This window comes from Spermophilus citellus (assembly GCF_964194105.1).
Source record: "Spermophilus citellus genome assembly, chromosome: 4".
In the NCBI taxonomy this organism is placed as follows: Eukaryota; Metazoa; Chordata; class Mammalia; order Rodentia; family Sciuridae; genus Spermophilus; species Spermophilus citellus.
Genome location: NC_138185.1, coordinates 708,449 through 721,389, shown reverse-complemented (window position 1 = coordinate 721,389; position 12,941 = coordinate 708,449). Strand labels below are relative to the sequence as shown.

General features: G+C 54.4%; 2 protein-coding genes across 12 annotated transcripts in view; one reads left to right on the top strand and one right to left on the bottom strand.

Annotated features, from left to right (window-relative positions):
* Nucleotides 1-700: 700 nt before the first annotated feature.
* On the bottom strand, nucleotides 701-7,512 carry STMN3 (stathmin 3). 2 transcript variants are annotated; one of them, XM_081292228.1, is made up of 5 exons: nucleotides 7,379-7,512; nucleotides 3,016-3,111; nucleotides 2,575-2,750; nucleotides 1,383-1,574; nucleotides 701-1,078 (listed from the first exon to the last, which is right to left on the bottom strand). In XM_081292228.1, the coding sequence occupies exons 1-5, from the start codon at nucleotides 7,395-7,397 to the stop codon at nucleotides 1,019-1,021; spliced, it is 543 nt and encodes a 180-aa protein (XP_081148354.1). In that variant the 5' UTR covers nucleotides 7,398-7,512; the 3' UTR covers nucleotides 701-1,018. The 2 variants fall into 2 exon arrangements, with proteins under 2 accessions (XP_081148354.1, XP_081148353.1); XM_081292227.1 differs by having other exon boundaries at nucleotides 3,016-3,192; nucleotides 7,379-7,498.
* A 3,633-nt stretch (nucleotides 7,513-11,145) lies between these two features.
* Nucleotides 11,146-12,941, top strand: part of RTEL1 (regulator of telomere elongation helicase 1) — a 33,720-nt gene continuing 31,924 nt past the window's right edge. For 3 of the 10 annotated variants that reach the window (XM_081290276.1, XM_081290274.1, XM_081290273.1), the window contains exon 1: nucleotides 11,149-12,499. In XM_081290276.1, the coding sequence (XP_081146402.1) occupies nucleotides 12,398-12,499 (102 nt within the window). In that variant the 5' untranslated portion in view covers nucleotides 11,149-12,397. Of the gene's footprint in view, nucleotides 12,500-12,941 lie in introns of all 10 variants that reach the window. The other 7 variants (XR_014021499.1, XM_081290270.1, XR_014021500.1 and 4 more) reach the window with 5 other exon arrangements.

Below are 12,941 nucleotides of genomic sequence, written 5' to 3'. Positions count from 1 at the left end.
CCTCATGTCCTGGCACCCACCCTCAGCCCTGGCAAAGGGCTCCCTGAAGACCTGTGGCTACTACTGTGTTCACACCTGGCCACACCTCCCTGGAGGGGAACCTAAAAGTCCAATGGCCAGGAGCATAATTGGACCAGAGCAGAGAGCAGAGAAAGACACTAAACTCCAAAGGGCTTTAAGGACTAGGTTCTTTCAGGGCATCTGTAAAGCCCAGAGGGATAGGGGCCGTGGCTTGGGATCTTTGAGTGCCTGCACTTCTGAGTGGGTGGAGACAGTATCCACACTGCCCACAACTCTCTAGATCACAACAGTCTGTTCGTGAGTAGTTGGAGGAGAATGTTCATGCACCCAGCAGACCCAGGTCATGCCTACCCAACCCAGGACCCTGTGCCATGACCACAGACTCTATGATTCACCTAGGGTGCCCACACCCTATGCCACCACATTAAGGAATGCTGCAGAACCTTCCCACCAGTTCCAAACAGCTATGCTGCACACAGGTTCCAGGGCTAGCTAAAGTGTCAGAGGGAGGGGGCTCCACGGACCCAGCCCAGTTTTTTCCTCCTCTGCCATTTACTCCCTGTGGAACCTTCACCCATGGAAAGACAGGAAGATGTTCTTGCCTTGTCTGCTGGCAGAGGGGAGTTGGCACAAGGACATGCCTTCATGTGACCAGACAACCCAAAACAAGGACCCATGACACTGCCATTAGATTTATTAAGGTTGCCACCATATCCACTAAGGGAGCCACCGAGAGGGGACCTAACCACACCTGGTCCTGTATCTGAACTGAGGGACCATGTCTCACACCCTGGTGGCTCCTCCGGGGAGAGCCCATGGTCAGACGCACCATCAGGACTGGACAACTGGGAGTGCGGAATGCGGAAAGAGAAGCATGAAGCTGGGGGTGCGGGGGCGGGGAGAGATGGAACAGGAACAAAAGTTGCATCTAGGCAGAGTTGAACAAAACAAAACAAACAAAAAAACTCGTTCTTGTCACCGCTGTGTCCAGTGCCCCTTAGCCCGACATCTCCTCCCGCTGCTCCTTGTTCCGGCGCACCTCTGCCGCATGCAGCTCCTGCGAAGACAAGAGGTACCCTTAAAGCGTGGCCTGAGAGGGCGCTGGCCCCCAGGGTCTTCTCTGACTCGGGGAACAGAAATACTTTCAAGTATTTCTCAAGCAGGACAGTGTGTCACGGGAGACAAAAGCCAACGGCGGGGCAGTGCGCTTTGGAAGCACCTAACAGACGGCCAGGGCGTGGTGCTTCGCAGTCCCGAGGGGCCCCTCAGCCCCGCACTCCTGCGTGAGGACCCCAGCCCCGTCCCACTTCCCCGCCCTCCGTCATCTTGCCCCGCCCCCCCCCCCCCCACGGTGTGCGCACCTTCTCGCGCAGCCTCTCCCGCAGCGCCGCCAGGTGCGCCTCGCGGATCTCCTTGCTGAGCTCCATCTTGTAGTTGAGCTTCTCCTCCGCCAGGCGGCTGAAATTGTTGTTCTCCTCCAGCGCCTTGTGCAGCACCTCGCGCTCGTGCTCGCGCCGCTCCGCCAGCTGCTTCAGCACCTGCGCCTCCTGTGTCTGCGCGGGGCCGGGCGCGTGAGCGGTGACCTCGGCCCCTCCGCGCCCCGGCCCACCTCCCTGGCGCTAGGCAGCCAGCCAAACCCTGAGTGGCTCCTCTGCCCCGGGCCTGCGGGTGCTGGACCGCGGGCGCCGTCCTGAGGACAGTCTGACCATCTCCAGGCCTGGGTCGGGCAGGGAGAAGGGGGTCACGGTTCTGCTGCAAAGGGCAGACTTTGTACCTCCTCTGCTCTCAGCTGACTGCCCCTACCCCGCGCCTTGTCCTACTGTCGTGTTGTTCATGGACACATCCTAAGAGCTTGGGCCTACACTGTACCGCCCAGTTTGCCTGGGACTTTCCCGGCTTTGGCACTGAAAGTTACTGTTGGGGGACTGAAGTGGTTCACCCTTGTGCCCATAACTGTCGCTCTATTCACTGGGCTGAGAGCATCTGTGCAAGACAAGCCCTGTCCTGGGGTTGATCCCTCCCAAGCAACACTGCCTAGCCTTCCTGCTGGGAGAAAGACCATCTCCTGGTGACCCTGGGTGGGGTCTCCTTGGCAGACTGACTCCAGGCTCCCAAGGATAATTACATGCTTCTTGCCTTTTGATTGACTGCAGAGGGCTTCACCCCTGCACTAGCCACTTTTGGTTAACCAGTAGACTTGGGTCCTGCTTAGCCTGGTCACTGTGCCTAAGATAGCCACTTCCCACTGGACAGCCAGTGGACTTGAGCTTTTGGGCTGCATTCCCGAACCAAGTCCTTCTCTCTGTTTCAGTCATAAAAGTGCTGGTGTAGGGGAAGGGATGGGGAAGGAACCTGGAGCCCACACCCATTTCTCTCAGGACCCCATTTAGCTCCTCTGACTGCTCCAACTGAGGGTTCTCAGATGTGAGGCCCTTCCTTCACACTCCCCTGCCCTGGATAAGACCCTTCTTGGATCATGAGTCCTCCAGGGCCCCAGATCTATGCCCTGACCAGGCAAGGCCCAGGGCAGCCTGTGCCGGGAGAGTTGCTTGCCTTCCTCCGCTCCTCAGCTGCCTCCAGTCGCTTCTGCAGCTCCTCCAGGGAGGCGTCCTTCCTCTTGGGGGGAGAGGAGAGCACAGGGCTCTCTGGGGACAGGTCAGAAGGGGACTTGAGGATGACCTCGAAGCTCTGGCCAGAGGCCCGCTTATCCAGCTGCTTTACCTCCATGTCTGCAGGGCAAGACCAGACAGGGCATCAAGAGGGCCGGCCAGAGGACGGGGGCAAGGTGAGGGGACTGTGTGGGGCAACATGCCAATCAGGGGCTGAGGGAAGGGGGAAGATGCTCATGCAAGACTCTCAGGCCTGGGCCCTTCTCCCAAAGCCACCCTCTGCAGAATCCAGCCATGTCAGGGTGCTTGAGAGTCCAGGGGAGGCAGGAAAGGCAAGGTGGGCAGGCCTGGCCCAGCAGGCCAACAACAACGTGGGCCCACTCACCCCCATACTGGTAGATGGTGTTGGGGTGAGGCTGTGAGTAGAAGCAGGAGCAGATGAGTGACAGCACGGACAGCTCCTTCATCTTCTCCTTGTAGGCTGTGGGCATGAGGCCATGGTGAGCGGTACCATCACTGCCCCACCCCTGAGTCTGCTGATCAGGGTCCCATTTTTCCCACCCTGTGAGACAGAGCTGTTCATCACACTATGTACCCACCTCTCTGACTTCCATCCCTCCTCTCCCGCTCCTGTCTCCAAGCTTGGACTCTGGTGGTATCTCCCAACACTGTTCTTTCTGTGCTTCTGTCTCTCAGTCTCTCCCCTCCTGGAGTCCTTTTCTCTCTGGGTGTTTCTGCCCATCTCACTCTTCTGCATCACTCTTGGTCTCAGCCTTATTCTTTCTATATGTCCCTTTCTGCCTGCTCTGGTCTGAATGTCTGTGTCCTCCCAAAATTCACGTGCTGAAATCCTAAGGCAGTGTGCTGGTGTTAAGAGTGGGGCTTTTGGAGGCTGTGTGTGGCTCAGTGGTAGAGCACTCGCCTAGCATGCACGGGGCAGTGGGTTTGATCCTCAGCACCACATAAAGATAAAATGAATATACTGTGTCCACCTAAAACTAAAAAATAAATATTAAAAAAAGAGTGAATAGGTCATGAGGGTGAAACTCTCCAGTGGGATTAGTACCCTTAGAGAACAGGACCCAGCAAGGGCCACCAGCCATTTTGGCAGGTAAGGTCGAAGTGAGGATGCATCTATGAGCCAGGAAGCAACCTCACCAGACACCAAATCTTCAGGAATCTTGAACTCCCAGCTTCCTGGACTGTTCTTGTTTAAAAGCCACCTAGTCAAAGGTGTTTTGTTATGCCCACCTGAACAGATGGGGACACAGCCTGGGTCTCTGTTCACCCTTCTTTAAGATTCTGTCATTGTCTTTGTGCCTTTCTCTCACAGTGCATCCCTCCCATTTTCTTTCTGAGTATTTCTCTGTGATTATTTGTTGGTGTGTGGCTTTCTGCCCTTGATACTTCCCATCCCCCACTAGCTCCTGTTCCTCTCCCTCTCTCTCAGACAGACAAAACCAACTACCGCCTCACTTTTTTTTTTTTTTTTTTTGTACTGGGAATTGAACCCATGGACATTTTGCCACTAAACTACATCCTCAGCCCCTTTTATTTTTTCTGTTGAAACAGGGTTTTGCTAAGTTGCCTCGAACTTGTGATCCTCCTCTCTCAACCTCCCAAATAGCTGGGATCACAGGAGTTGTGCCACAAAGCCTAACCAAACCCCCACTCCCACGACTGGGACCAGCACCACAGCTCTCTCTCCTCCTTTCTCTTCTTTGTTTTTATCTTTTTTAGACATACTCTCACTATGTTGCCCAGGCTGGTGAAATCAAGGGACCCTCCTGCCTCAGCTTCCCTAGTAGCTGGGACTACAGGTGTGTGCCACCCTGCCTGAACTGTAAGCTTTCTGAACTGTAGACTTGGGTGAAGCCCTCAGATTCTCCTGTGTCTTTTCTATTCATCCTGAGGACAGTGTGGTCACCCTGCGATAAATCCACACCCTCAGCAGACACATACTGTCCACCCAGGTAGGGTTGGACAAGGACAGGAGGAGCTGTCCACTCAGCACCACAGCTCACCTTTTTTTTTTTTTTAAAGGAATTCTTTCTTTTTTTTTTAAAGAGGGAGAGAATTTTTAATATTTATTTATTTATTTATTTTTAGTTTTTGGTGGACACAACATCTTTGTTGGTATGTGGTGCTGAGGATCGAACCTGGGCTGCACGCATGCCAGACAAGTGCACTACCGCTTGAGCCACATCCCCAGCCCCGCACAGCTCACCTTCTTGCCCTTCCAGATCAAGTGCCACCAACTAGTGTCCCTGCCATCTGACCAGAAAAGAAAATGAGCTAGTCAGGGCAACTGTGGCCCTGGCTCCTGTTGGGGGAAGGGAAACACATCCACTCTTAGAATGGAATAATTCAACTCTTTCAGGTCCTTTCACATGGTTTGAACTCCAGTGTGGGCCCACTATCTCAGTAATGCTCAGCAATCCTGTAAGCACCCTATAGTCACCCAGTTCCACACAACTCCAGGACCCAGCTTGCTGGAGTGACGTGAGAATGTCAGAGTATAGTCCTGGGTGTCTGTGCTCTTGCCCCCCACTCCAGTCTGGGAGGCTCTGCGGCCCATGCCTCACCCTTCCTGGCTGGAGAGACCCTCTCAGAAGAGGTGATCCAGCTTCCATACATGGTTATATATCAGCACCCCTCAAAGGAACAGACAAGAACTTGTATAACACTTAGAAGGGCAAGAAACTTTTTTAAAATTCTTCTTCTTCTTCTTTTTTTAGTTGTAGATGGACACAATTATTTATTTATTTTTATGTGATGCTAAGGATGGAACCCAGTGCTTCACACATGCTAGGCAAGTGCTCTACCATTGAGCCCCAAGAAATTTTTTTTTTCTAGTCCTGGGGATTGAACCTGGGGCCTCTTACATGCTAGGCAAATGCTCTGCCACTGAGATATATCCCCACACCTTTTAAAAATTTTTATTTTGAGGAAGGGTCTCATTAAATTGCCCAGTCTTGTCTTGAACTCGTGATCCTCCTGCTTCAGTATTAGTGGACAAGAAACTTTCTGATCAAACTTCACACATGATAATTTTTAAAAAATACTTTTAGTTGTAGATGGACACAATACCTTTTTGTTTGGTTGGTTGGTTTTTAATGTGGTGCTGGGGATTGAACCCAGTGCCTCATCATGCTAGGCAAGTGCTCTACAACTCCACAAACCCAGTCCCATGGTAATGTTTTAAAAATGAGCTGATACGAAATTGGGAGGACTGTGAATATGGAAATAGGACACAGGCAGGTGTTTGGACCTGTGTATTCAGAGCTGGAAGGTTTAAAGATCATGTCTCCCTTAGATTGGGAAACAGAAGCCTTGAGAGGTTAGGTAGCATGGCTCAGGTGGTCAGTCTCAGAGTTGCGTAAGGAGCTAAATATAAGGCAGAATCTACAAAAGCCATGAGCAGCATGGTGGCTGGAAGATGCCAAGCCTTCCAAAGTAAGGCTCAGACGTGTGGCCAGGACTCAGGGCAGATTGGAACAGTTTGTTGGCCATGGGAAGGGCAGAGTTGGCCTCGGGTGTCCTGGGAGAGTACCATTCTGAGCTTAGCTGTCCCAGTATCTCCGCAGGGCAAGAATGGATGAAGCCCAGATGGACAAGATTCCCAGACAGGGTTGGGGATACATTTGATCAGTGACACACAAGCCCCCTCCTCTACAGGGCCTGAGGGGCGGAGTCAGGGCGGGGCACTAGGTGAGCGGAGTTTGTGCCTGGGGCCTGGTGAGCGCGTGGGAGAAAACCCAGCTAGACCGTTGACCACAGTGATCCGACCCCAGGGTAGAGGGAAGAGCAGGAGAGGGAGTGGGGGCCTGCTGTCTGTCATCGCTGGCATCAAGAAAGAAAGACGAAGCTGGTCTAGGGCAGTTGAACAGGGCAGAGGGTCCGGTGTGTGTGTGTGTCGGGGGGGGGGGTCCTCGAGGGTCACCCCTCATCCAATGTCCGTATGTCTGCCCCTCCGCCAGAGCTCCGCACTTATGGCTGGCCAAGGGTGGGGACTGCTTTCGAGGGCTGTGGGTCTGCAGAGCACCGCGGAGGTAGGGAGGGAGAGGCAGACCCGCCCCCCAAACCCCCGCCAATCCTGGGAAGATTGGGAAATGGCAGCAGCCCTTCCCCCACCATCCGAAGCCCGTGGCGCAAAGGGTGGTGGCTTTTCCGGCCAGAGAAGCTTGCCCTGGCGTCGCCGTCGCCGAAGGGTGGTCTCCGAGCCCGCAAAGTCCCGGAGTGGGGGGTGGCGACGCGTGGGGCGGGTGCGGCTCTCTTGCTCCGGGCTCCAGCTGGTCCGGGCCTCCTGCAGCGCCCCCGCCAGCGCCCCTTAGACGCAGTGACAGCCCCGGGGCCGCTGGGGAGGGCCCCACTCGCTCTCCCATCCCCCGCGAAAGCGCGGTTGAACCGATATCTAAGGTCGCTGGCGCCTCGGGTCACCCCCCTCCACACAGCACGGGCGCCTTCACCCAGGGACAAGAATCGGTGCCCGAACTCCTGGTGGAACCACCCTGCGGCAGACGCCCGACCTGCCCCCCGGCACCGAAGGAACGTCGCGTCCCTGGCCAGACTCCGCCACCCTCCCAGCCCGCGGCGCGGCCCCTGCGGCTTCTGCAGCCTCCGAGCGGTCGCTGCAGTCCGGGCCCTGGGGCGCTCAGGCAGGTCCGGCCAGCCTCGCCAAGGCAACCAGCCCCTGCCTCAGGCCAGACCCGCCTCAGCCCCCGGAAACCCGAGGCCCTGCCGCCTACCGGACACGGTGCTGGCCATGGTGCTGGTGGCGACGGGCTGCGGAGGCCAGAGAGACGCAGGCGGCGGCTGGAGCTGCAGTCGGCGAATGCTGCAGTGCTAGGGAGGGGAGGGAGCGAGGCGAGGGCGGGCGCGGCGGGAGGGGGTGGGAGGGGGAGGGAGGAGGGAGCGAGCGAGGGGAGAGAGAGAGGGAAGGAAGGAAGGAAGGAGGGAGGGAGGGAGGGAGGGAGGCGATGGGGAGTGCAAGCCAGTACCTAGGCAGGGGCTGCCGCCGTCATAGCGGGAGCACCCAGGGATAAAAGCAGAAGAGAAGCCCGTGCTCCACCCTCCCACAGCCGCTGACTGCCATTCCTCCAGACTTGGCTTTGTGCTGGCTTCAGGGTGTGTAGAAATAAGCCCCCATACCCACTCAGAGCTCTTGAAAGAAGCTGCTGGAGACTGGGATGGCCACTGAGCCCTGGTCTGTGCTCAGAGAAAGGAATGTCATGGACCAGAGGGGTGGGCATTCCCAAGGGCAACTCCTCTGTGTCTCGAAGATGGGCAGGTTCCAGGCAGAGAACAGGGTAGTTGGATTGATGAGGTTAGAACCCCATCTTTGAAGTGACATAGAGGCAGGCTCTGACATTCTTTCTTTGCCTGAGGACAAGTTTCTGAGTTCTCTGGACCTCTGGTTCTTGAGTGTAAGATGAGACCAGGATGCCAGACCCCAGATGGTGGAAGAGAGGGAGTGTGCCAGGGCTGGAGCATGCACTCAGTGGAATGCATCTGTCTTGCTTCCCCCAAAGAGAGGCTGGCAGACAGACACAGTGCTACTCCTGTTTCAGGGATGGACACTGTGAGGCCAAGAGAAGGCTTGCTCCACCAACAATCAAGACTTAGGACCAGGAATAAAACTCAGGGATCCTTAGAAGTTCTACCCAGAATGAGGCCAGCTCCAAAAGGCTGAAGTCAAGGAAAGGCCAAAGGACTGAGATCAGCCTGAGCAACAACATCTTAGTGGTACAACCACAGGATGGACGGTGAATTCTGACAACATGAATGAGTTTGGAAGCAGGTTGGCCTTTGGTCCTTCCAGACAGAATTCAGCCCAATTGATCACCTCTTGTTAGCATTGGGATCCTGAGAATTGTGAGCTAACCCTTGAGAGGTATTTTGAGCTGCTGAATTGATGGCAGACCTGTCAACTAACACACACAGACACAGACACAAACACATTGGAATTCAGTTCTGACAGGAGCTGGGAGAACAGCAGCACACAAGCCATTCCTAACAATGGTGTTGGTCCTAGTGGAAGAAACCATGTCCTCTGTATGAGTCACTGCAGTTCTTGATTCTTATTCTACTCATCCGCATCCAGCATGGCCTAAGAATTTTGGGTTTCCCTTGCGTGAAATGTGCTGGCTGAGAGATATGACCAAAAAAATCACACGACACAGACATAATTTTGGGATGGAGGATAGGATGGCTCTGCGACCTTCAGGGTCCTGTTTCCACACTGGAAAGAGAGCCAGGAGAACCTGTGTTTCCTTTTTTTATACAAAAGGGAGCTTCAAAAGAAGTTCTATGGAATGTTCTTTTGCCAAATAAGGTAGGAGGTGGGCTGTCCAAGCCTAATGGGTAACGCCCAAGTCCAGAGCTTTGAGAGCTGTTCTGTTGTCAGAGCAGGGCAGAGATCTAATGCCTTGGGCAGTCTACACTAGGGAGTTGGGATTGTTCCCTAGGAAAGTCAACTCAAGTAGCATCATGGGTGGCCTACCACAAGCAGTGGTAGCTGGGAACTGTCAGTGTCCTTCAGATAGACTCAGCTCCAGATACTGGAACTCAGGTGGTAAGATCAAGAGAAGTAACCACCTCTGGTCCTCTAGTCTTCTCCTGTGGATGGAGAATACTTGTCTAGGCAGACTCAAGGGACTGTACTACCTCAGACTCACTTTGTTCATGTCCTCTGTTGAGTTTCTGTGTCCATTTGGGCTAGAGGGGCCAGCTGTTTGGGAAGCCCCTGGTACTGCCAGGTACACATTAGGTGCATATAACATCCACAGAAAGTATACTGAATGTTTGCCCCAATATAATGGTACCAGGCCTTGGAGCAGATTATATTTTTCTGTGTGTGGTACTGGGGATTAAACCCAGGACACTTTGCTGCTCAATGACATTCCTAGCTGGTCTTGTGATTCTCCTGCCTCAGACTCCTAAGTAGCTGGGATTACAGGGATGTGCCATCCCACCCAACTCTTGGAGAAGATTTGGACTTCTCAACCACAGTCAGTTGCAGGGAGTTCATAAGCAGCCATTTGAAAGACGCTTTTTGTGAACTGTGAGTTTATAGATAAGATCCTGCACTGATCTGAAAACAACCCTGGCCTTTCCCTGGAGGAGCCCTGCCCCTCGCTCAGTCAAAAAGCATCTGTGAAGTGCCTACTCACTGTATGCTGGAGTGGGGACTATGCCAGCAATGAGAGCACAAGGCAGGAGTCCTGGCAGTACCAGGCCTGCCTAGATGAGTACCCCTGCAGCAACCAGTCATGAGCAGTCCTAGGGCTAGACACGGACTTCCTTCCTCCTAGCTCTGTGCAAGTTCCTTCCATTACTCCTCTTTAATTCCAGACAGGCATTATTTTACTCTTGGATGGAATGGGGACCCTTGGACTCTCCTCCTCTCCCAGTTCCAGCCTCATCAGCTCCTTTGAGCCTTTACACCTTGGAGGGTCTTTCACTTCTGGGGCTTTCCCAGTACTTGCAACATGACTTTTCCCATGCTGTTTCCAACCAATCCACAGGGTGGCCTTTCTGACTTCTAGTCAAGGCAGCCTCCTCTCTTGTGTCTCTTCCTTGTATTCATCACAATGTGACTGGTTCATATTTGTCTTGTAGTCATCCACAGCTGTGTCCCTTGAAGCTTGAATGAGCAGATGCTCAATTTAGGTTTGTTGCCCTGGTCAAGATTCCTGTGCCTGCTGAGTGAGTCTTGCTATGGTCAGTCTTGGTTTCCCCATCCCCTCATCTCCCAGGTTGGGTTCAGTGGAATTTTTTCCTCTCAGTTCTGGGGATTGACCCAGGGGTGTTATATCACTGAGCAACACCCTTAGCCCTTTTTATTTTGAGAAGGATATTGCTAAGTTGCCCAGGCTGGCCTCCAATTTGTGGTCCTCTTGCAAAGTCACTGGGATCACAGGTGTACACCACCACATCCCATAGCAGAATGGCTTTTACATGTTTTAATTCAGAAGAGGTCCAGTTCTGGCCTATGAAAATCCCAAGTCTTTGGGTCTTTGCCTCTCCTTCCTTAGATTTCTCAGGAGGAACACCCTTGCCTTCAGGAGATGATTGGTATGGAAGTGAAGGACGGAACTGGCTCCTTGCAGGCTTTGGGCAATCTACACATAGATGGTACTGAAACCTGTTCTTGGTGCCCATTCAATTATTAGCGGCCTATCTCATCTTCTCCAAATCCCTGCTGAGATCTAGGAGCATCTGAGACAGGTGCCTTGGGTGAGTACCAGCGTGTGTCAGGTGCTTCCTCAAAAGAGACCTCACACAAGAGCTGGGCACACACAGATGCTGTCAGCGGGCAGCACTGCTGCTCCTGCTGGGACATGCTAGGGTGGCCTGAGGCAATACCTCCGACAGAAGGCCTGTGGGGGGCGGGGGTCTCTCCTGGGACCACCAATGACTACCAGCTGGAGACAGATGCTGGGGATTCACAGGGGCCTGTGTCGACCTCTGGGAACACTGACGGAAGAGAGGCTGGACCCAGGGGAGAGTAGGGACGTGGGGGGAGGGCGAGGGCTCTCTGGAGCGCGTCTAGGGCCAGGCTGCCATTTGCGGATTTTACTGACAGCCATCGACGCAGGGCCTCTGCGAGGCGAGGGCGGGGACCTCGGGAACGCAAGGTGCCGGCGCATTTGTGCGCGCGGTGGCGGCGGCCGCGCAGAGGGAGGAGGTGGCCGGACGTCGGGAGGGACGTCGTCGCGGCAGGAGCCGGGCAAGGAGAGTGCTGCGCCCAGAAGAAGCCGTGGCGGACCGCGCGACAAGGCCGAAGAGCAGACGGACCCTGCGACTTGAGAACCGTTTCCCACCGGAGCATCGAACGGCGGACAGGAAATGAAGGAGGAAGTGCAGCGTGCGCCTCAGCCCGCCAAGTCTGAACCCTGTGACGGTGCGTCTGAGCCTCGCCGGGAGTCGGTCGGCTGGGCACCTGGGGAGCCCGGGAGGTGGAAGGCTCCCGCCGAGACTGGCGATCGGAGACGCGCCGCGGTCTCGCAGCCGGCCGCTCCGCTGCAGCGGCCGCGCGGCACCTGGGGCGGCCGGATCCTGCGCCAGAGCGTACGCAGCCGGAGCGCCGCGCCGAGCCGAGCCGAGCCGAGCCGCGCTGGGCTGGGGCCTGGGCTTTGTGTTTGTCGGTCCCAGCTTCCAGGCAAGACGGAGGCCTGGAGAGGTTGAGCGACTTGCTGAGGGATGCTCGATTTGCATCCCAAGATGTCCTTTCGCTACTTTGGCTTCAACTGGGTGCCCACCCGGGCGACATGGGGAATGGCCCCTGCCTTTAGGGCAGTAGAGGGCAGGAGGCGCAGAAGCTGCATTCTGCACCGTGTGCCCGTCCAGGGAGGAGCGGTGCCGCTGCGGTCTCAGCCTCTCTCGCTCCTGTGAAAGTCACCGAATTGTTGCTTCTTGGGCCCTGTTGTTTTTGTGAACCCAGGCGAATCTTCAGAGTAGGACGGAGTGTCTTGGGGCAGAAAAAGGCGACTTATTTGGTATCTTCCTCTTCCAAGTTTTGTGTCAGGATATAACAGGCTTGCCTTCTGACTTTCTCCACAGGGAGGGATTTACTGAAGTGACTGGTGAAGTGGCCTGTCTACACAGTCTTGTTATCTTCCTCATGTCTGTGCTGTAGGGATTCCTGCAAAGATCAGTACTGTGTCCTAGTGCCTGGGACCCTGAGGTGTTCAGAGAGGATTTGTCTCAGACTCAAACATCTTACATCTTAGCTAACCTCTGTGCCTTCCTGAGAACAGGCTGATATGCCCAAGATAGTCCTGAATGGTGTGACAGTGGATTTCCCCTTCCAGCCATACCAGTGCCAACACGAGTACATGAGCAAGGTCCTGGAATGTCTACAGAAGGTAAAGCTGCAGAGACTGAGGGCTTTGCTTAGGGATGGGTTGATGGTGTTTTAGCAAGAGCCTCATACTTGCACTCTTCATTCCAGCCGGACCCTGTATTTTGTCAGGAATAGGCTTCCAGTAGGGTAGGAGAGGCAATATCAAGTGAGCAAAAAGATGATTCTATATGATAATAGGCTTAGGAGGTCCTTGGCTTCAGAGGAGGTGGCATCTGAGCAGAACTTAAGGGGTGGATGGGGAGGGGCAGTCACTTTCTACTGGATTTCTTGGAGTGCCCTCTTATACCCACTCACTCCTAACCCCTGAGTTTCTTGCTCAGGCTTTTATCTGAGAGCTGATATGTAGGACATCATATTCTGTTCAGATAGGACAGGGAAATGCCTGGGTCCAGAAGACTTGGCACCTAATTAGCCATTTTAGTATTTATATTATGCTTAAAAAT